Genomic DNA, 23355 nt, shown 5'->3' on the forward strand with positions numbered 1-23355 from the left:
TGACTCAGTTTATTCGTTTCATGTTATGGAAGAAAGATTCCTTGTATGCAGGCATTTCCTGAATTTCTTGGTCGCATGCGTGCACCCCCAAACGCATGGGTGGAGGAGCTATTTTGGATGCCCAAAATCACATGCTGGCCCTCCGTTGGTCTCTTTTCCGTGCTATGTGCTTAGATTATCATCCCTGGGTCGTTATAGCCCATTATTTCCTTGAGGAGCAGGGGCTTCGGCATGGCAATACCCAAATCCAGAGTTCGTGGTGGCATGTCCTTAATGCCGATTCCCGATTCGCCTGTTCCTCTTCATCCTTGCTTACCCATTTGGCATGTTCCTGGAAATTGGTCCTCCAGAAGGCTCAGTGGCATCTAGCGGAGGATCGCATGGTTGCTAATTCGTTTCAACTAGAATTGCAGGCAGTCTCGCGGATACTTTCATGGGAAGGAAAACAAGAGCTTCGACCACAATTCAACCGTATGGCACGTTTGGGCTTAACTTCAGTCGCGGATGCCACCCTTGCCAGTCGCAATGTGCTAACATCATTTCGTACAGCCAGGAGAATCTTCAGGATTCCTCGTGGATACAGGCATTTATGGGAACAGCTTCTGATGGTGCTCCAGAGCAGACAACCCTTTCCCGCCCTTGCTTCGGATCGTCCTTGGCAGGATTGGGACTTTGAAGGCCGGCTGAGTTTAGATAAAGCTTCCGCAAACCAGGTCTATCATCTCCTGATTAAAGATCATCGCTGGCTGGTCACTAAAGCTAATGCGCTATGGGGATTGCGTAAATCCCGGTCATGGTGGAGGGCAACTGTGATGGAAGGGTGGCTGAACAAGACACCCTTCAAATATAAGGTTTTTCTTTGGAGGGTGATGATTGGGGGTCTTCCGCTTGCTTCTGCTCTTTCCAAGCGACGAATATCCAATGGCAATTGTTTCTTTTGCACCACCAGTGTCGAATCTGCCCGTCACCGCTTTATTTCTTGCCCTATCGCTAAGAAAATATGGTCGTTCTTGTCAGCTGTTTGGAGAGCAGTGGTTGGTTTCTCGTTAAGGCCCTTTGATTGGGTCTTTGTGCAGCCCAAATACCCAACACCCGCACAGCCACATATGAAACTGGTGTTTCACTTTCTTCGCTATTGGGGCTGCTGGCACAACTGGACCATTCGGAATGCTTTTCTTTTTGATTCCGCCTCTAATGTTCAGCGGCATATTGTTCGGCTTAAGGGGCTCTTGTATTGGCAGATCGATCTTCTTCAGCATTCTGACTTACTTTCCCCGGAGGACTTGCATCCCTGGCATATGGCAATTTCCTCTATATCTTTGCCATGACCTTGTAACTCGTAGAACTAGAACTGTTTCCCATAATGGCTTGAGAGTTTTGTAACTCCATGGTTTAGAGCCATCGTGTATCTTGTAATCATGTGAACTTGTACCTTTTTTTCGTAATTAATACAATTACCCTTTACGAAAAAAGAGAGAGAGAGAGAGAGAGAGAGAGAGAGAGAGAGAGAGAGAGAGAGAGATCAGTCTCTCTCTTGGCACACTGCAGTTTCTTCTGCCCCCTTCTAGTCACTCTACTTCCTATGTACTTTCATTGTGATGTCTCAGATTTTATGCTGCATCTTGTAATCATGTAATCTTGTACTTTTTTCATAATTAATACAATTACCTATTACATGAAAAAAAGAGAGAATGAGTACATATACCATGCCTGAATAGCCAAAGACAGATTTTCTCCCCCTCCTAGGGGCAGGTTCTTACGGCATCTGTTTCGGCAGTAAATATTTGAAAATGCTGAACCCTTTCAGCACTAAGAAAACTATTTAAGATTTGCTTGTGATTCTATTGGTACAAACATGCAGTTCCATCACTTAATTGGTACTGGAATATCCCAGATTTGGACAATCACATATAGTACTTGTGATTTTATTGAGCTTCTTTTGAATAGAAATTTAAATCAAACCAGGGACTAGCAAATCTGTCACACATTTGAGTTTGTACTATAGTCCTCCAATCGGCTTTTTCTTGAGCCCATTATATAGGAATTTTTTCCCTTGAGAGGAGCCAGCATAGGATCCTGCCCTACCTCCATAGTTCTTTATTGATATTGTTTGGAATCTGGATGGGTTCTATTGTAATCTCTATCTTTGGTTCTCAACAGAGGTGAATTTGGTAGAAATGTTTTTGTCTTATCACAATAGCTTTTTTTTTTTTTGTTTTTTTTTTTGTTTCGTTGGGTAAGATAACATGTTCTTCACTCTTATAACTGTTTCTTGGCGACTTTAGGAGATACGAGTTCTTCTTCAAGAACTTTCCCATGAACCCACCACAGAATCGTCCCCAAACCTTCTCCCTCAACTATCAGCACAGTTGCAACAGAAGCTTCTGCAGTTGCATACAGCCTTGAGTGGTAGCGGTTTGTTATATTTTGTGTTATTCTTGTTAATTTCAAAAATTATACAGCCTTGTATGCCTCTTGCAATTCATAAAATATTTATGTAACTAATCCAAACAGTACAGACAATCTATAAATATTTTTAATATCCTATTCTGACTTTTATGTTGAATAGCATGTATCACAAGTTATTCCAAAATTGAAACAGGTCCACAAGATGCTGCTCGAGCATTACTAAGACGGTGCCCAGCAACTCCTTTAGTTCTATGTACATCAAGAAGTTCTCAAGCAGATTCTGGATTACCTTCTCCACATGTAGAAGATGCAGCCAGCTTGAGACAATCTGTGAAGACTTCAATTGAAAAAATGATAACTTCTCAAAAAACAAAACCACAACACATGGCCCGAAGAATTTCTTTTGATAAAGAGGCATCTGAAGTTCATGATGCAGAACTTGAAATGGATTCTAGGGTTGTCCTGTTGGCCTCAGTGGGCTCTCATGGTGAATTTTCAAGGTCAGATATCCCTATCACATTCCAGAGTGGACACCTGGTTCATCCCAAGGAAAAGGATGAAAAGAAGAGAACTACTGAGAGGAGAATGTTGACTGAAAAGCAATCTCCAAGAAAAAGTCCTTCAGAGACAAGCCATAGGAAGGCTTTAAGTGAAAATGGGGGTACCAAGAAAGATAATCAGAATTATGATTTGCATCAGAGGAGCTCTTCCATCTTGCTTCAAGAGAAAGCATCAGACAGTTCTTCACTGAAAAGCACCAGTATAAATTTGGACGATTCTGATATGGATGACGGATTGCAACAGCTTGATGTTCCCAAACATCCTTTCTTGAGAAGGAAGTCTAAAGCCATGCATTCTCAAAAGCTTGACTGGTCTAAGGTGCAATATCGTAGTGCTGTAATCAACTACATTAGATCTTTGATCATGATTAATTATCCATAATAGTACTCATTCGTGTAAGTTCTTAATGCTGAGACTGATTGCAGAATTGGGATTGGGCAGGGCCAAAAACTGGAATGGATACCCCAAAACTTAAGACACGTGTATACTTTTGAAAGAAATGTGAAATGTCTAATGTGCCCACTGTTTGTGCTTCCTTCCTTCCCCTGTTCCCTTGTGACTAGGACTCTTTCTCCTTTACAATTCTTGCCCTCTCAGCCCCTGTGGCTCTTTACAGCCTGCTGGCCATAGACTCCCTCTTCTCTTTGCCTCCCTCAATGAGTCCTGCCTTCACTTCCCTGCTCCTATGGGCGTGCCCCCACCCCCGCCTTTCATGTCTCCTCTTACTTGTCCCACCTTTCTATAAAAGATTTATTGAGCCTAACTTACGGAAGCTTGATCCATTGAGGTAGTGTATTGGTCTACAAGAAGATTTAATGGTCTTGTCTTAGAGAAGCTTGAACAGTAGTGGTAGAGTAAGTTGGATTGTCTCTCCAATGCTTTGTTTGCAAAGGTATGCACAACTCATCTAGAATGTGGTCTTATTGTAGATGTAAGTTCCTCACCTCTGTTAGCAATCATTATTTGGTCATATCATGTGTGATCCTTTTTGTACTATTTGTTCGCCATCTATCATTGTAATGTATGCCTCATGATGATGTATATCTATATACTGATGGTTGGGGTATGCAGGACACACATCATTGTATGACAATTGCCCTTCATGAAAAAAAAGAGAGATCTTTACGAGAGAGAGAGAGAGAGAGAGAGAGAGAGAGAGAGAGAGAGAGAGAGAGAGAGAGAGAGAGAGAGAGAGAGAGAGAGAGAGAGAGAGAGAGAGAGAGAGAGAGAGAGAGAGACATTCGGTAATGGACGCGCCGGAAAGTCGTATGTGGCATGAGTTGGCTCTTGCTGTTCTTAAGCAAGATCTCTGGTCCTGGCTACACCCGTCTTCTACAGGGTTTACTTTCCATTCTGCCCAGTATGCAACAACATGGTCGCGACTGGATCGTATATATATCATGCAGAATGATGATTTTCTTCCCGAGATGCTCGACATCAAAGTGTTGCAGCAATATGCCTTGTCAGACCATTTCCCTCTGCAGCTTGAGCTGCTTGCACAACCCATTGCACCTTTCAAGCGATTTCTGGACCGACTCCCTTTGCGCTTCAACTCATCTTACCTGAAGCATGCACTCTTTCTGGGCTATATGCAGCAATTGATTGACAAATTCGTCTTGGACTTCTCTTCGCAGGGCACTGCGTCTTTTGAAAGATTGCTCTCTAATGTGCAGCGGGTCGCTCGGCAGTATGGGATTTATCATGCCTCTCTTTGTCGGCAGCGTCGCAAGGCAGCAGAGGATCTGCTGGCTGTGGTTCGTTCTCTGCTAGTGGACACTCCGGATGATGCATTCCTGCTCGCACTGGACATGCGGGTGGCTGATCTTATTAAAGCATTCCAGTTGAAATCATATCAGCAGGCCAAACTGCAACATGTGATGGAAACTTTGCAAGATAGTGCATGTCAGACCCATAAGTTCTTTCGAGCTCTCCATGCCTCTCCTGCTCGAGAAAATATGACCAGACTTGAGGATGCAGAAGGCTACCTTATCCTGGATCCGCAGACTATTGTGCATATGTGCAGGAATTATTTCCGTGACCTTCTCGGTTCCACTTCTCCACCTTCGGCCCAAATTACTCAGGCCCGTTCGGCTTTTTATGACCTGGTCCGCAATCAGCTTCCGCAGGACATGCAAGCTACTATGGAGTCCGATATTTGTGAGGCAGAGGTTATGGATGTTTTGTTACAGTTGCCTAAGGATAAAAGCCCGGGTTGGGATGGTCTCACTAATGAGTTCTTTGAAGCTTTTGCTACCCAACTGGTGAAACCTTTGCAGGCTTTGTTTCAGCAGGTGTGGGAAACGGGGATCATGCCTTCCTCATGGAAAGAAGGCCTTATTAAACTGCTTCCAAAAGCTCCTTCGCCATCTAAGTTGACACAGTGGCGCCCAATTTCTTTGATGGGTTCAATGTACAAAATCTTTTCCAAAGTAATGGCGAATCGGCTCCATAAGCATCTCTCGGCCATTGTGCACCCTCTACAGTATGGTTTCATCAAGGGCCGAAATATCCTACACAATGTATTGAATGCTCAACTGGCAATTGATTATGCGAGGCATTCCAGTCAGGAGGTCGTACTGATTCAACTGGACCTGGAAAAGGCTTTTGACTATCTGGACTGGTCTTTCGTTGCTGAACTTATGTCTGCTATGGGCTGTGGTCCGCAGATGTCTCGTCTAATATACACCATTAGCGTTGCAGCATCTTCGCGGGTCATGCTGAACGGAGGTGTTACTGAGCCATTTGTCCTTGCCCGCTCTGTCAGACAAGGGTGCCCTTTGAGCCCTCTATTTTTTGCCCTTGCAACACATCCAATTCTTTCGATGTTATCTCATATGGCAGCCTCTTCTCAGTTGGCAGGACTGTCGCTTCCTACAGGACAGCACTTCATTAGCCAATCCCTGGCAGATGATACTTTTATGATTTTGCGTGCGGACAGGGATAACCTTCGAAGAGCATTGGATGTTTGGAGTCTCTTTGGTCAGGCGTCCGGCCTTCGTATCAATGCCCTCAAATCAGCCATTCTCAGCTGCACGGAGTCGGATTTGCAGTCCTTGGACTGGCAGGGTCTGGTTGTTCCTCGTGGCTCCATTGTCAGGCACCTTGGGTACCCTTTGGGTGTTGATGTTCCCCCAAAGCAGCTTCTGCAGTGGATTTCTCAGAAAATGGTGGCTAAGTTTATGTATTGGAAATCTCAAGCATGGCCTTTCCATGTTCGCCTCAAAGTGGCCCAGACTATTATGTTGCCAATGCTCACATATTTCTTGCCATTGTTGCCCTGGACTACTATGACTCTCCATGCTCTTACTCAGTCTATTCGTTTCATGCTATGGAAGAAAGACTCATTGCATGCAGGTATTTCCTGGATCTCTTGGTCGCATACGTGCACCCCCAAACGCATGGATGGCGGAGCTATTTTAGATGCCCAAACCCACATGCAGGCACTCCGTTGGTCGCTTTTCCGCGCCATGTGCTCGGATCATCATCCATGGGTTGATATAGCCCGTTATTTCCTTGAGGGCCATGGGCTTCTACATGGCAATACCCAAATCCGGAGTTCTTGGTGGCATGTTCTTAATGCTAATTCGCGGTTCTCCAGTTCTTCTTCGTCGCTGCTTACTCATTTGGTGTGTTCCTGGAAACAGGTCCTCCAGAAGGCTCAGTGGCATCCAGCGGAGGATCGCTTAGCATGAGTCTTTTTAATTGCATTTTGTTGGCTCGCGTATATTTGGATTTGGGAAGGCAGATGATCCTTAGATCCAATTTGACCGCACACCCGGCCCATTCCCTAGAACTGAGTCTCGATACCTGGCCGATATCACCCTTGCAGTTCAATGTGTCATATCTTTTCAATAGCCATATGCTTTCAATGTTCCCTTGTGCATACTGCCTTCACTGGCAAAGCTTCAGCAGAATTTTTAGCAACAAACGCCGCGCTCTGGCTTCGCATCATCCCGAGCCATCGTTACTCACAATGCCGACTCAAGCAAAGCTTTGTGAATGAAGTGATTATATAGCATATGTACTAATCAGTAGACTACATAACATGGGCTTTATGGGGATTACGTAAATCCCGGTCATGGTGGAGGGAAACTGTGATGGTGGGCTGGTTGAACAAGACACCCTTCAAATGTAAAGTCTTTCTTTGGAGAATGATGATTGGTGGTCTTCCGCTTGCTTCAGCTCTTTCCAAGCGACGAATCTCCAATGGCCACTGTTTCTTTTGCACCACTGGTATGGAATCCGCCCGCCACCGATTTATTTCTTGCCCCATCGCAAAGAAAGTCTGGTTATTTTTGTCGGCTGTTTGGCAAGGAGTGGTTGGTTTCACCCTACGCCCCTTTGATTGGGTTTTCGGGCAGCCCAAATACCCCGCTCCTGCACAGCCACATATGAAGCTCGTGCTTCATTTTCTTCGATATTGGGGCTGCTGGCATAACTGGACCATTCGGAATGCTTTTCTTTTTGACTCCGCCTATAATATTCAGCGGCATATTGCGAGGCTTAAGGGCCTCTTGTATTGGCAGTTGGATCTTCTCCGGCATTTTGATTTGCTCTCTAGGGAGGACTTACATCCCTGGCATATGGCAATTTCCTCTGCATCTTTGCCATGACGTTGTAACTTGTAGTACTTAGAACCTCTTCACATGATGACTTAGATTGTCGTCATGTATCTTGTAATCAAGTAATCTTGTACTTTTTTCGTAATTAATACAATTACCTTTTACGAAAGAGAGAGAGAGAGAGAGAGAGAGAGAGAGAGAGAGAGAGAGAGAGAGAGAGAAGAGGCGATCGATGGCGGAACGTGATGGCGTCGCGGACCTGCCCTGATTCACCTGCTGCATCGACCTGACGCTTCGCCTGCTGGCCGTGTCTGGCACTGTCTCCCTCGTGGCCAGTGACTTCTGTGAAGGCACGCAGACCTGTGGGCCGGCAGTTTTGCCCGCGTCTGTGGTCGTGTCAGCCCCGTCCCACTGGCCTGACGCCCTGACGTCCTGTCCCAGGCAGTTCTGCTATCTTGCTCCGATGCTCTGCCTTGCAGTGGCCATCGCTGCACCAATCTTCTTGTGCCCTCCTCCCCTTGGAGCTCGTCTCTGTTCCTGCGACTGTTGACAGGTTTGAAGGGCGTCTTCCTTGTGGTTCGTGGCTCTCCACTTGACCTACGCAGGGTCTGTTCCTGGCGTCCTGCTTTGCTTTCGGTGCCCGACTGAAAGGCAGCAGCAGACTGTCCTCTGTTTCTGCACCTACGCAGACTGACGTGCACCTCTGGACAGGCCACGACTGAGGCAGACAGACGTGCACCTCTGCCTCACGAGAGAGAGAGAGAGAGAGAGAGAGAGAGAGAGAGAGAGCTCGCCCTCTGTGTGAAGACAGCAGCATGGCTGGCCTGGATTTGGATTTTCTTGACCGGACGGTGGCAGCCCTTGGCCCTGATTCCGATGCAGAGGAGCCGGAAGATATGGTGCCATGCACGGAGGAGTTGCCGCCGAGTTCTGAACAGCCACCTGCCGGCAAACGCTCCAAGCATACGCCTGATGAGCCAATGAGTCCTCCGGAACGCTCCTATGCGCAAGTGGCCTCTGATCCTGTGGATTCGCAGGAAATTGACTGGGAGCATTTGCTGGACTTCGCCAATACTCTGCTCGGCGATTATGTCCAGCATAATACCGAATCTTTTTCTGTTGCGGGAACGGATGATGTGCTGGAAGCCACGGTGGACCCCAAATCAGTCTTGCGATCCTTCTCGGTGTTCTATGACCGTGCAGTTATACTTTTCTTCACTGGCAGGATCCCAGTGCTTTCGCATATTCGCCAGTGGCTGCACCATCTATTGCAAGGGGAGTCTGTTGAGGAGATCTTCCTTGGACCTCGCGGGTTTTATGAGGTCCTGCTGAAATCCGAAACGCATCGCGCTGAGCTCCTGTCCAAGTTGCCGCTATTCTTTGATCGCCGCTTGGTTCATGTTGTGCCATGGCGCCCCATGGCCGACTTCCAACGTCTGCTTCAACGCGAATGCCCGGTGTGGGTGGAGGTGGAAAACTGTCCGGCGGTCTATTGGCCCATGTTGAAGGATGCGATGGCAGTTGTGGGAACAGTGCTGGTTCCCCCAAGCCTCACGGCGATGAACCGCAACCGTTTATGCATATGGGACACGGCCAGGAAAAGGCCCGCGTGGCTTCGCCTCAATTGTTCGGGCATGCATCCTTTGTATTTTCGCTTAAAATGGGGCAACTTTGCGGGCCACTGCTTTTCATGTGGTAAATTGGGGCATTTCATGGCCGAATGCCCTGAAAAGCAATCATCTTCGGAGGATGCGCAGGTTGTGCTGCCCAAGGATGACATGGTGCTTGATGCCACGCCCCAGGAAGCCCTTCAGTCTCCTCATGTCATGGATAAAGACAAACAACAGGTCCCGAGTGTGGATTCCCGTCGCACTGACTAGATTGAGGCACATCCTAAAAAAGGTAAAAAGTTGGATGCAGGCCTGGCGGATCCTGGGCCGCCCGATTCCCAGGATTCCGTGAGCACGTATACGCGCCGGAAAGAAATGGCCACTTCACAGCAGGCTGCGCGTCCTACGGCCCCGTCGGGCCCCCGCAATCAGTCTCCAAGGAGAGCCTATACCGACGGCCCCAGAGGCCCACCTGCCAAGCTGGCGTTCGATGCCAAAGGAAATGTTATTACACCCTGGGATCGGCGTTATCCCCGCCCCTCTCCCAAGGCAGTGGATTTCCCTTCTACCTCCAAAGCAGGTCACCAGAATTCTTTTGCAGTATTGGCTGATTTTCTGGATGAGGGTGTCCTGGATGCTCTCGCGGAAAAGGTGAAATCGAGGCAGCAGGTGCCTCGTTCCTGACTTCCTTCTTTGAGGATACATGAAGATAGCCACGTGGAATGTGCGAGGCATTTGCTCTCGCCATAAGCAACATGCCATGTGGACCGTCTTGCACGAGAACCACTGGGATGTATTGTGTGCAGTTGAGCACAAAAGTCACGGTGAAGCAGGAAAAGTGATGGATTGTCATGGATTCCGTCTGTTTTATGCAGGGATCCATGCTACGCATTATTCGGGCGTGCTGATGATTGTACATGAGAAATATCAGCCTGTCCTTGTTAAAAATGATGTGCAGGGCCGCTTTCTGGTGATCGAAGTCTTATTTGAAGGAGAGATTTTATGGCTGTTGGGCCTCTATGCTCCGAATGATCCCGCATCCCGACGGGATCTTTGGTCCACTTTGCAGGGCTCCATGTCACTCGGCCGAAGGGGGTTCTTGATGGGAGATTTCAATATGTGTGTTGACTCTTCTCAGTCCACTTCAGGGCATTCGGTAATGGATACGCCGGAAAGCCAGGTGTGGAGTTCCTTTGCTTTGCACATGCTCAAGCAAAATCTTTGGTCGTGGCTTCACCCGTCTTTTTCAGGGTTTACTTTTCATTCCGCACGATATGCAACTACATGGTCGCGACTGGACAAAATATATATCATGCAGGCCGATGATTTTCTTCCCGAGATGCTGGAAATGACGGTCTTGCGGCAATATGCATTGTCGGACCATTTCCCCCTCCAGCTTGAGATGCGGGCACACTCTATTGCACCTTTTGTGCAATTCCTGGATAGGCTCCCTTTACGTTTCAACTCCTCTTATTTGAAGCATTCAATTTTCCAGGGCTATATGCAGCAGCTGATTGAGAGGTTCTTATTGGACTTCGCCTCTGAGGGCTGGTCTTCATTTGCACGGCTGCTCTCTAATGTGCAGCGGGTTGCTCGCCAGTATGGGATCCATCATGCCTCGCTTTGCCGCCGACGTCGACATGCAGCAGAAGACTTACTGGCTTTGGTCCGTTCCTTGCTCCTGGATTCCCCTGATGATGATTTTCTGCTGTCTCTGGAGAGGCGGTTGGCCCATCTTATTCAAGTGTTTCAGTTGAAATCTTATGAACAAGCCAAGCTGCACAACTTGACGGACACAATGCAAGATAGCGCCTGCCAGTCTCATAAGTTCTTTCGCACCTTGCATGCGTCTCCGGCTCGCGAAAATATGACCAGACTCCAGGATTCGGAAGGTCGCATGGTCACGGATCCGCAGACCATTGTCACTATGTGCAGAAACTATTTTATGGAACTTCTTGGTTCCTCTTCCTCGCCTTCTAGCCAGGTTACGCATGCCCGCTCGGTCTTCTATCATCTAGTCCGCCAGCAGGTTCCAGTTGATATGCAAGCCGCTTTGGAGACGGATATTTGCGAGGAAGAGGTTATGGACGTTTTGTTGCACCTGCCGAATGATAAAAGTCCTGGCTGGGATGGTCTCACTAATGAATTCTTTCAGACCTCGGCCACGCAGTTGGTGAAGCCATTGGTGGCCATGTTTCAGCAGGTGTGGGAAACGGGGGTCATGCCCTCCTCATGGAAAGAAGGCCTTATCAAACTAATTCCAAAGGTCCCTTCGCCGTCAAAGTTGCAACACTGGAGACCAATCTCTTTGATGGGCTCCATGTATAAAATCTACTCCAAAGTGCTGGCGAATCGGCTCCACAAGCACCTTCCAGCTATTGTGCATCCTCTCCAATATGGTTTCATTAAGGGCCGCAACATTCTGCATAATATCTTAATTGTGCAAATGGCTATTGACTATGCGCGGCACTCCGGTCAGGAAGTGGTATTGATCCAATTGGACTTGGAAAAGGCGTTTGATTATGTGGACTGGTCTTTCATTGCAGACCTCATGTCGGCTATGGGCTTTGGTACCCGAATGTCCCGATTGATCTACACCATTAGTGCTGAGGCTTCCTCCAGAGTTATGCTTAATGGTGGAGTTACAGAGCCATTTGTCCTTGCACGCTCGGTCAGACAGGGTTGTCCTTTGAGCCCTCTCTTCTTTGCCCTGGCGACTCACCCGGTCCTTTCAATGTTATCCTCCATGGCAGCCTCTGCTCAGCTGGCCGGGCTGTCTCTTCCGTTGGGTCAGCACTTCGTTAGCCAATCTTTGGCTGATGACACCTTTATGATTTTGCAGGCGGACAGGGACAACATTCGAAGGGCATTAGATGTCTGGACACTCTTTGGTCAGGCCTCTGGGCTTCGCATCAATGCCCTTAAGTCAGCCATTCTCAGTTGTACGGAGCCTGATTTGCAGTCCTCAGGCTGGCAAGGCCAGGTGGTTTCCCGTGGCTCCATTGTCAGGCATCTTGGATACCCATTGGGGGTGGATGTACGGCCAAAAGCCCTGCTGGAGTGGATTTCACAAAAATTGGCGGCGAAGTTTATGTATTGGAAGTCGCAAGCGTGGCCATTCCATGTCCGCCTCAAAGTGGCCCAGACAATCATGCTTCCAATGCTAACGTATTTCCTGCCTTTGTTGCCATGGACGCCTACTACTTTGAAGGCCCTCACTCATCGCATCCGTTTCATGCTATGGAAGAAGGATTCAGTGCAGGCCGGCATTTCCTGGATTTCATGGTCACACGCATGTACCCCTAAGCGCATGGGTGGAGGAGCTATTTTGGATGCACACACTCATATGTTAGCTCTCCGTTGGTCCCTTTTTCGTGCCATGTGTGTGGATCATCACCCATGGACCATCATAGCCCGTTATTTTCTTGAGGACAGCGGGCTCCGCCATGGCAACACACGGCTTCGGGCCTCCTGGTGGCATGTCCTTAATGCTGACTCTCATGTTTCCAGTCCCTCTTCCTCTTTGTTACTGCACTTGGTCGGCTCTTGGAAAGTGGTGCTCCAAAAGGCCCGTTGGCACCCAGTAGGGGACCGCTTGCAGACTAACTCCTTTCAGCTGGAATTGTTGGCAGTATCGAGACTCCTTTCATGGGAAGATAAACATCAACTCAGACCAAGATTTAATCGCATGGCCTGTTTAGGTGTGACGTCGGTTGCGGATGCTACCCTTGCCACTCGCAATGTCCTCGTATCATTTCGGACTGCTCGGCGACTCTTTAAGATCCCCCGTGGATACCGTGATTTATGGGAGCAGCTTTCGTCGAAGCTTCAGGGTCGGCAACCCTTTCCTGCCTTGACTGTGGATTGCCCTTGGCAGGACTGGGACCTTGCAGGCCGCCTGAGTCTGGAAAAGGCCTCTACTAATCAGGTGTATCATCTTCTTGTTCAAGATCACCAATGGCTGGGAGAGAAAGCTAACACTGTTTGGGGACTGCGGAAATCGCTGTCATGGTGGCACAAAACGCTGATGGAGGGCTGGCTAAATAAGACACCTTTCAAATGCAAGGTTTTTCTTTGGCGGGTGATGATTGGTGATCTTCCTCTGGCCTCGGCCCTTGCCAAGCGTCGTATCTCGAATGGCAATTGTTTCTTCTGTACCACACCGGCGGAATCGGCCCGACATCGTTTTCTCTCTTGCCCGCTCGCCAAGAATATCTGGTCACTCTTGTCGCACATTTGGCGCACGGTGGTGGGATCCTCGCTAACTCCTTTCGACTGGGTTTTTGTGCGCCCGAAGTATCCCGCACCGCCACAGTTGCATGCGAAGATCTTATTTCACTTTTTCAGATATTGGGGATGCTGGCACATTTGGACCACGCGCAATGCTTTTCTCTTTGATTCGGCCTCTAATGTACCCCGACATATTGCCAGGCTTAAAGGGCTCTTGCATTGGCAGCTAGATATCATCCGACACTCCGACTTGCTCCCTCGGGAGGATTTGCATCAGTGGCATATGGCAATTGCCTCTGGGTCGTTGCCATGATTGGTGTAACCTTTTCAGTGCATTACTACGGGGCTTCCCCACACGTTGGCCTAGGGCCCTCGTGTATCTTGTAATCAGAAAAAAGAGAGAGAGAGAGAAAGAGAAAACCTCTTCACATGATGGCTTTGTGTCATCATGTATCTTGTAATCCAGTAATCTTGTATTTTTTTCGTAATTAATACAATTACCTTTTACGAAAAAAAGAAAAGAGAGAGAGAGAGAGAGAGTAGCCATGGCTGACGGCGAACCTTTGTGACCCCCCTGCACTGCGATTTGCCCCCAGCTCCTCGTCCTTGCTTTCTCGTGCAGCCGGCATCAAGCTTTCAAGCCTGCACTCGTGGTTTCTGCTACCTGCATTGACGCCTCGCACCCATCAATGTGTCCTGCGATCCGCCTTCCTGTGATCGTGCTCCTCAGCAGAGAGGAAGCCCAACCAGTATACCACATAATTGTCAGGATCTGGGGGTGTGCGACTCTTACCCTGCACATGTCAGGTAATGGCGGCAATAGAATCACACAAAAAGGACAGTTCTGCGCTCCTAGGAGGACTGACGATTACTGTGTCACAACTCTATAGAAACAGATTTTGTATCCTTTTTCATTAATTTTTCTATATAATGATTTATTAAAATTGTTTCCTTTGCACTAATTAGACATAAAGAAAAGTGCATTGGAGCTGGCCACTGATGAGTGGTCACAGGTTATGGTGGACCCACGCGGTGGGTTAGAGAAAAGATAGTTCACACTTCCACCTATATGGCCCGATTGGGCGCCTATGACCAGAACTCATGCATATCAGGGTTAGACTTGCACACAGAAAGGATTGATGCCTTGAAGTGTGGGCTAGATCCGCTAGAACAGACAGTTACAATCAACAAGATGGCATGATCATGAAATGCTTGTACAATGTGTATGTGTAGGTTGAAAGCTTGAAATGTACATTTCTTTGCATAGGAAAGTCACATGAAGATTCTGATACCGTTTTTGCGATGTACACGGAAAAAGCTTTCATATGACACCCATATTCGGGGGGTCCCTAAATTTTAGGAGCCTCGAATTAGCCTAAAAATGCTAGTCCTAAAAAATAGGGATGCCATTCTAAGCTCTGACTGTGCTTACTAAATTTGGTTGTTTCTATTCTTGACAGTATTCAGCCCAAAAAGGAAGGCCATAGAGAAGAGACAAGTGTCAAGACACTTGTCACACAAGTTTCCAGGTGTCCCACCTGTTCTTATCATTCCAGATTTGGTAAAACCATTTGTGGTAGAAGCAGATGCTTGCGGCGATTGTATTGGTGCAGTGCCAAATCAAGAAGGCCATGCTGTAGCCTTTGAAAGTTGCCGTCTAAATGATGTGGAGAAAATGTATGACATTTATGGAAAGGAGCTCTTAGCAGTGGTTCATGCTTTCATATGACACCCATATTTGGGGGGGGGGGGGAGGTCCCTAAATTTTAGGAGCCTCGAATTAGCCTAAAAATGCTAGTCCTAAAAAATAGGGATGTCATTCTAAAAATAGTAAATTATGTACTCTGACTGTGCTTACTAAATTTGGTTGTTTCTATTCTTGACAGTATTCAGCCCAAAAAGGAAGGCCATAGGGAAGAGACAAGTGTAAAGACACTTGTCACACAAGTTTCCAAGTGTCCCACTACTTGTTACATCTCATGACATGTGGCTGGATACTTGCCTTGTGCTACTCCACTTTTTCCTTTTGTACTAGCTCTTCCCTCTCCTATAAATAAGAGCTCGTTTTTCTTCATTCAGCATCATTTTTCTTTGCTGTAAACTCATGTACAACACCCACAGATAGTCAGAAACTGGCCCCATCCATCCCCATCATCATCCCCCACTTCTCCATTATCAAATTCCTCCATATTACCTCTTCTATCACTGCTGTTTTACAGGACAACAAGCCTATAAATTCATTACAGCACCTCCTTCTCGAGCTCTTTCTTCCATTTTAGCAACAAGAAGCAAGCACTATCCATGTATTGCTGATCAACGATGAAGAAAGGCTGATTTCCCCTCTTTCTTCTCTCATACTGTAAAGAAATCAGTTCTTATCATTGTATAATAGATAATGCATGTGTGTTTGTACATCTTTGCATGATCTTGTGAGAGTGAGAATTACTTCTCCTCACTCTCAGGTTGATTGTAACTGAGCTCTTCCCTAAGGGACTTGGGTTGAGCAGAAATACATTCCTTCGGGGGGGGTTTGCCCATCTTCAACCCTCAATCTTGTCTCCATTACTTTTACATTTTCATGGCTGTAATTTTGTGAGTAATTTTCATTTTTAGCTTTAAGTGTTCATTCTCTTTTACATTAAATCTCGAAAACAAGCGAATATCATAATTGTTAAGCATACTACGTTGTTCGGGGCGTTTACATACTGTAGACCAGAGGTTGCAGACTGGACATTCTCTTATTGCACATGCAATCTGCCCCTGCACACTGAGACAGAGAGCAGACCTGCCTCTGTACACACACACACACACACACACACACACACACACACACACACACACACACACACATACACATAGAGAGAGAGAGAGAGAGAGAGAGAGAGAGAGAGAGAGAGAGGGACAAGGCTGGCCTAGGCTGCACCATTTCTGACACCGCCTTGATTGCCCTGACATTGCCTGCACCTTCGATTTGATTTTGTAAGGATGACTTCTCCTACCAGCGACGAAATGAAAAGCGACACTCTAGCTCTGCAATCTAATGGCATCGATATGGCTTTTCTTGATCAGCAGATTGGGCAAGGGAATGACAAAGACTTTGCTGATCCGGATGGTGATTCCTTGGCTGATGAACTCGGGCCATTGCAGGAAAGTGAAGAGATGGGCAAATGTCGTAGGATGTTGGTCGAAGAACCAGTCTTGGTTCTGAATTTGTCTCAGCCAGAGGTTCATGTTTTCTATTCATAGTTGGATGGATCTTTACAATTCATGCTGGCCACTGCCAATCATCTTATGTCAGATTATGTCCATCATAATGAGGATAAAGCTAATGCACTACCGGAAGGGGATCAAGTAGTTGCAGTCATGGGAATTGACTTGGTTTTACAACAGATAGCTGCTTTCCATGAGAGGGCAGCCATATTTTATTTTGCTGGAAGGACCCCTTTGATCACCAGAATTCGTGCTTGGCTGCAGTCTATGCTTGTTGCCAATTTTGAACAGTGATCTAAAGATGTTTCAGGGCGTATGCAGGTCCCCCTGGTGGAAGAGATTTATGATGGCCCGAAGGGCTTCTTCAAGGTTCTTTTTTGTTATGCGGAAGTACGGGCTCTTATTATGCAACACATTTCTTTGTTTACGGATGGGCAACTAATTCATGTGGTCCCTTGGAGGCCCATGGCTGAGTTTCAAGAGAGGTGCTGAGACAGGCATGCCCAATTCGGGTAGAGGTGGTGGATTTCCCTGGGCATCTCTGGAGACTCCTCCTTCTGGTTTTGAGAACCATTGGGGAGGTTTTGGTGGAACCTCGGCTGGCTTCTCACAATCGGAATAGGGCATGTATGCTTTGGAATATAGGGAAACCTCGCTCAATGAAGATTCCTTTTGAGGTTCCAAGGTTACAAATGTTGGTGTATGAGTTGAAATGGGGTACTTTTGCAGGACACTGTTTCAGATGTGACCAGTTAGGCCATTTCATTTCGGAATGCAAAAAAAAAATGGAGGTAGGGCAATGCCCTATGGACCTAGATATGGAAATGCAAGACCACCTCCCTCAAGAGACGATTCAAAAGGCCGTGGCTGATCCTGAGCTGCTTTCCCAACATGATCGTAATGAAGGCAAGAAGGACGTTTCCCATGCTAATGGGGAGCGTGCTTCACTTGCGGGTGGGCAGAATTCGCCTCTTCAAGAGGATTCTTGGGTTACAGTAGTTCATCGTAATGCAAGACAGGATTCTCGCTCCACTCCGGCCCATCCTCCGCTGCCCCCTATCACTCAAACCTTTCAACACAGAGGAAGGGGGTTTATACGAAGCCCCAATCTTCGCGTGCTCCGGCAGTAGAAGATAAAAGGCCTTCTGATTCTGCTTTGCACTTCAATGCGCGTGGGAGGCTTGTGCCTCCTCAGGATGTGTTCCGCTTCCAACAACAACATTTGCCTTCCCGTGCTTCCATTGTTGGCTTGTAGAGGGCAGATCTTGTTGATGTTATTCGAGGTGAAATGTAGAGATTCCGGGCTACCAAGGCTATTGATGTAAAAGGGAAAGGGAAAGTGGCGGTTCGGATTGCTTTGTGGAATGTGAAAGGTATTTCTCCGGGCAGAAAGCAGTACCAATTGTGAAAAGTGGTGCTAGCTGGAAAATGGGATAGAGAGAGAGAGAGAGAGAGAGAGAGAGAGAGAGAGAGAGAGAGAGAGAGAGAGAGAGAGAGAGAGAGAGAGAGAGAGAGAGAGAGAGAGAGAGAGAGAGAGAGAGAGAGAGAGAGAGAGAGAGAGAGAGAGAGATTCATTAATGTCTCTAGAAGGCCAAAACGGCCTATGAGACCATAACTAACACAACTGGTATCTCTCATCAGAGAAGAAAATAGAATTATGTCATTAATGTCTCTCGAAGGCCAAAACGGCCTATGAGACCATAACTAACACAATTGGTATCATCATCTCTCATCAGAGAAGAAAATAGAATTATGTCTAGGTCTACATGATAAATTGAAATGGAAAATGAAAAATATGAAAAATTGAAAAATTGAAAAGAGTATACAATATTTCCCTCTTAGTGTATGGAATCCACCAAGACTTTACAAGCTACCTTCAACTGAGTCGTCGTGGTAATCTTCGTCTGTAACGAGAAATCGTGGCGTGGATGTGTTGCATATGAGCATACCTAGGTTGCTGAGTAGGTATCCTAGGGCATCGTGCTCTACATAATGTTGTAGCTCTGTATACTATCATGCCACTTGATGATGTCCCTTGATGGTGCTTGTCAGTAGGAGATGTAGTGTCTAAGGTGGCAATGATCAAGGGGTTAGCTATACTGAAAAAGTCTATAATTGCTCTCTGGAGGGGTGGATGTGGCTGGGGTTGCCTCTGATCCTATAACAATGCTGCTTTGCGCCGTTGGAGCTCCAATAAGAAAAGGCCCAGACATCTTTGGTCCTCATCGTCCGTCACCCGTGTCAATGATTCAAAGCCCTCCTTAAAGAGGCAATAGTAGCAGCCTCGGATATCATAGTGTACAATGTATCTACAAATGTAGTGTTCCTTCATCTCTGGCTCCCATCCATAAAGGTGGCACATCCTCTCATTTGCTGCAACATGGCTCTATTGACCAGTGTCAATCATCAGCTGATGTGATGAGGTGTGGATTTATCCAATAGCAACTTGAAGCCCGTGAGAAAGTTGAGCATCCATATATCTTGGCCTCACTATGAAACCATCATGGGAAAGTTGCAAGAAGTGACATTGATATTGTGCCATCTTCATGCCTAATGGGAAAGGGGGCTTGGACCAAGTCCTCTCTGTCTCCACTTCAGTGATGTCTGCTCTGATCACTCTATTCAACTCTGAACGATTGAGACTCAAAGTGGGACAATCAAGGCTGTAATTGAAGAGTGGCAATGTGTGTGTGTGTGTGTGTGTGTGTGTGAGAGAGAGAGAGAGAGAGAGAGAGAGAGAGAGAGAGAGAGAGAGAGAGAGAGAGAGAGAGAGAGAGAGAGAGAGAGAGAGAATGTTGACTTGATGGTTTGATGTAAATATTCACTATCTAATCTGATTATCTTCACGAAAAAGAGATAAAAAAAGAGAGAGAGAGCTCCACACCAGCTGTTCTTTCTGTGTGACATTTCTGTGTTAGAGTTTGTGTAGACTTTCCTTTATGTCTGTTATTTTCAATGCTGACCTAATGGTGTGATGTAAATATTTACTACTTAATTCAATTATCTTCACGAGAGAGAGAGAGAGAGAGAGAGAGAGAGAGAGAGAGAGAGAGAGAGAGAGAGAGAGAGAGAGAGAGAGAGTTTCTCGGATGACCTGATGGTCTGATGTAACAGAAAGTAAGAGATATAGTGAGATTGCTAACCTGATGGTCTGATGTAAATATTTACTACTTAATTCAATTATCTTCACGAAGAAAGAGAGAGAGAGAGAGAGAGAGAGAGAGAGAGAGAGAGAGAGAGAGAGAGAGAGAGAGAGAGAGAGAGAGAGACCCCCAAGCCTCAGGGCGATGAACCGCAACCGTTTATGCATGCTATGGGACACGGCCAGGAAAAGGCCCGCGTGGCTTCGCCTCAATTGTTCGGGCATGCATCCTTTGTATTTTCGCTTAAAATGGGGCAACTTTGCGGGCCACTGCTTTTCATGTGGTAAATTGGGGCATTTCATGGCCGAATGCCCTGAAAAGCAATTGTCTTCGGAGGATGCGCAGGTTGTGCTGCCCAAGGACGACATGGTGCTTGATGCCACGTCCCAGGAAGCCCTTCAGTCTCCTCATGTCATGGATAAAGGCAAACATTAGGTCCCGAGTGTGGATTCCCGTCGCACTGACTGGATTGAGGCACGTCCTAAAAAAGGTAAAAAGTTGGATGCAGGCCTGGCGGATCCTGGGCCGCCCGATTCCCAGGATTCCGTGCGCACGTATACGCGCCGGAAAGAAATGGCCACTTCACAGCAGGCTGCGCGTCCTACGGCCCCGTCGGGCCCCTGCAATGAGTCTCCAAGGAGAGCCTATACCGACGGCCCCAGAGGCCCACCTGCCAAGCTGGCGTTCGATGCCAAAGGAAATGTTATTACACCCTGGGATCGGCGTTATCCCCGCCCCTCTCCCAAGGCAGTGGATTTCCCTTCTACCTCCAAAGCAGGTCGCCAGAATTCTTTTGCAGTATTGGCTGATTTTCTGGATGAGGGTGTCCTGGATGCTCTCGCAAAAAAGGTGAAATCGAGACAGCAGGTGCCTCGTTCCTGACTTCCTTCTTTGAGGATACATGAAGATAGCCACGTGGAATGTGCGAGGCATTTGCTCTCGCCATAAGCAACATGCCATGTGGACCGTCTTGCATGAGAACCAGTGGGATGTATTGTGTGCAGTTGAGCACAAAAGTCACGGTGAAGCAGGAAAAGTGATGGATTGTCATGGATTCCGTCTGTTTTATGCAGGGACCCATGCTACGCACTATTCGGGCGTGCTGATGATTGTCCATGAGAAATATCAGCCTGTCCTTGTTAAAAATGATGTGTAGGGCCGCCTTCTGGTGATCGAAGTCTTATTTGAAGGAGAGATTTTATGGCTGTTGGGTCTCTAGCTCCGAATGATCCCGCATCCCGACGGGATCTTTGGTCCACTTTGCAGGGCTCCATGTCACTCGGCCGAAGGGGGTTCTTGATGGGAGATTTCAATATGTGTGTTGACTCTTCTCAGTCCACTTCAGGGCATTCGGTAATGGATACGCCGGAAAGCCGGGTGTGGAGTTCCTTTGCTTTGCACGTGCTCAAGCAAGATCTTTGGTCGTGGCTTCACCCGTCTTTTTCAGGGTTTACTTTTCATTCCGCACGATATGCAACTACCTGGTCGCGACTAGACAGAATATATATCATGCAGGCCGATGATTTTCTTCTCGAGATGCTGGAAATGACAGTCTTGCGGCAATATGCGTTGTCGGACCATTTCCCCCTCCAACTTGAGATGCGGGCACACTCTATTGCACCTTTTGTGCAATTCCTGGATAGGCTCTCTTTACGTTTCAACTCCTCTTATTTGAAGCATTCAATTTTCCAGGGCTATATGCAGCAGCTGATTGAGAGGTTCTTATTGGACTTCGCCTCTGAGGGCTGGCCTTCATTTGCACGGCTGCTCTCTAATGTGCAGCGGGTTGCTCGCCAGTATGGGATCCATCATGCCTCGCTTTGCCGCCGACGTCGACATGCAGCAGAAGACTTACTGGCTTTGGTCCGTTCCTTGCTCCTGGATTTCCCTGATGATGATTTTCTGCTGTCTCTGGAGAGGCGGTTGGCCCATCTTATTCAAGTGTTTCAGTTGAAATCTTATCAACAAGCCAAGCTGCACAACTTGACGGACACAATGCAAGATAGCGCCTGCCAGTCTCATAAGTTCTTTCGCGCCTTGCATGCGTCTCCGGCTCGCGAAAATATGACCAGACTCCAAGATTCGGAAGGTCGCATGGTCACGGATCCGCAGACCATTGTCACTATGTGCAGAAACTATTTTATGTAACTTCTTGGTTCCTCTTCCTCGCCTTCTAGCCAGGTTACGCATGCCCGCTCGGTCTTCTATCATCTAGTCCGCCAGCAGGTTCCAGTTGATATGCAAGCCGCTTTGGAGACGGATATTTGCGAGGAAGAGGTTATGGACGTTTTGTTGCACCTGCCGAATGATAAAAGTCCTGGCTGGGATGGTCTCACTAATGAATTCTTTCAGACCTCGGCCACGCAGTTGGTGAAGCCATTGGTGGCCATGTTTCAGCAGGTGTGGGAAACGGGGGTTATGCCCTCCTCATGGAAAGAAGGCCTTATCAAACTAATTCCAAAGGTCCCTTCGCCGTCAAAGTTGCAACACTGGAGACCAATCTCTTTGATGGGCTCCATGTATAAAATCTACTCCAAAGTGCTGGCGAATCGGCTCCACAAGCACCTTCCAGCTATTGTGCATCCTCTCCAATATGGTTTCATTAAGGGCCGCAACATTCTGCATAATATCTTAATTGTGCAAATGGCTATTGACTATGCGCGGCACTCCGGTCAGGAAGTGGTATTGATCCAATTGGACTTGGAAAAGGCGTTTGATTATGTGGACTGGTCTTTCATTGCAGACCTCATGTCGGCTATGGGCTTTGGTACCCGAATGTCCCGATTGATCTACACCATTAGTGCTGAGGCTTCCTCCAGAGTTATGCTTAATGGTGGAGTTACAGAGCCATTTGTCCTTGCACGCTCGGTCAGACAGGGTTGTCCTTTGAGCCCTCTCTTCTTTGCCCTGGCGACTCACCCGGTCCTTTCAATGTTATCCTCCATGGCAGCCTCTGCTCAGCTGGCCGGGCTGTCTCTTCCGTTGGGTCAGCACTTCGTTAGCCAATCTTTGGCTGATGACACCTTTATGATTTTGCAGGCGGACAGGGACAACATTCGAAGGGCATTAGATGTCTGGACACTCTTTGGTCAGGCCTCTGGGCTTCGCATCAATGCCCTTAAGTCAGCCATTCTCAGTTGTACGGAGCCTGATTTGCAGTCCTTAGGCTGGCAAGGCCAGGTGGTTTCCCGTGGCTCCATTGTCAGGCATCTTGGATACCCATTGGGGGTGGATGTACGGCCAAAAGCCCTACTGGAGTGGATTTCACAAAAATTGGCGGCGAAGTTTATGTATTGGAAGTCGCAAGCGTGGCCATTCCATGTCCGCCTCAAAGTGGCCCAGACAATCATGCTTCCAATGCTAACGTATTTCCTGCCTTTGTTGCCATGGACGCCTACTACTTTGAAGGCCCTCACTCATCCCATCCGTTTCATGCTATGGAAGAAGGATTCAGTGCAGGCCGGCATTTCCTGGATTTCATGGTCACACGCATGTATCCCTAAGCGCATGGGTGGAGGAGCTATTTTGGATGCACACACTCATATGTTAGCTCTCCGTTGGTCCCTTTTTCGTGCCATGTGTGTGGATCATCACCCATGGACCATCATAGCCCGTTATTTTCTTGAGGAC

The 23355-nt window shown here is 47.4% G+C and overlaps 1 protein-coding gene across 1 annotated transcript in view; it reads left to right on the top strand.

Moving 5' to 3' along the window:
- LOC148031435 (uncharacterized) overlaps positions 1–23355 on the top strand; it is a 153816-nt gene that overhangs the window by 88085 nt on the left and 42376 nt on the right. The window contains exons 8-9 of the mRNA XM_087684973.1: positions 2286–2409; positions 2603–3288. Of these exons, the coding sequence (XP_087541099.1) occupies positions 2286–2409; positions 2603–3288 (810 nt within the window). The remainder of the gene's footprint in view (positions 1–2285; positions 2410–2602; positions 3289–23355) is intronic.

The sequence above is a fragment of the Lygodium microphyllum genome, chromosome 9 (assembly GCF_053477565.2).
Source record: "Lygodium microphyllum isolate KBCC chromosome 9, Lygodium_microphyllum_v1.1.10, whole genome shotgun sequence".
Taxonomy (NCBI): domain Eukaryota; kingdom Viridiplantae; phylum Streptophyta; class Polypodiopsida; order Schizaeales; family Lygodiaceae; genus Lygodium; species Lygodium microphyllum.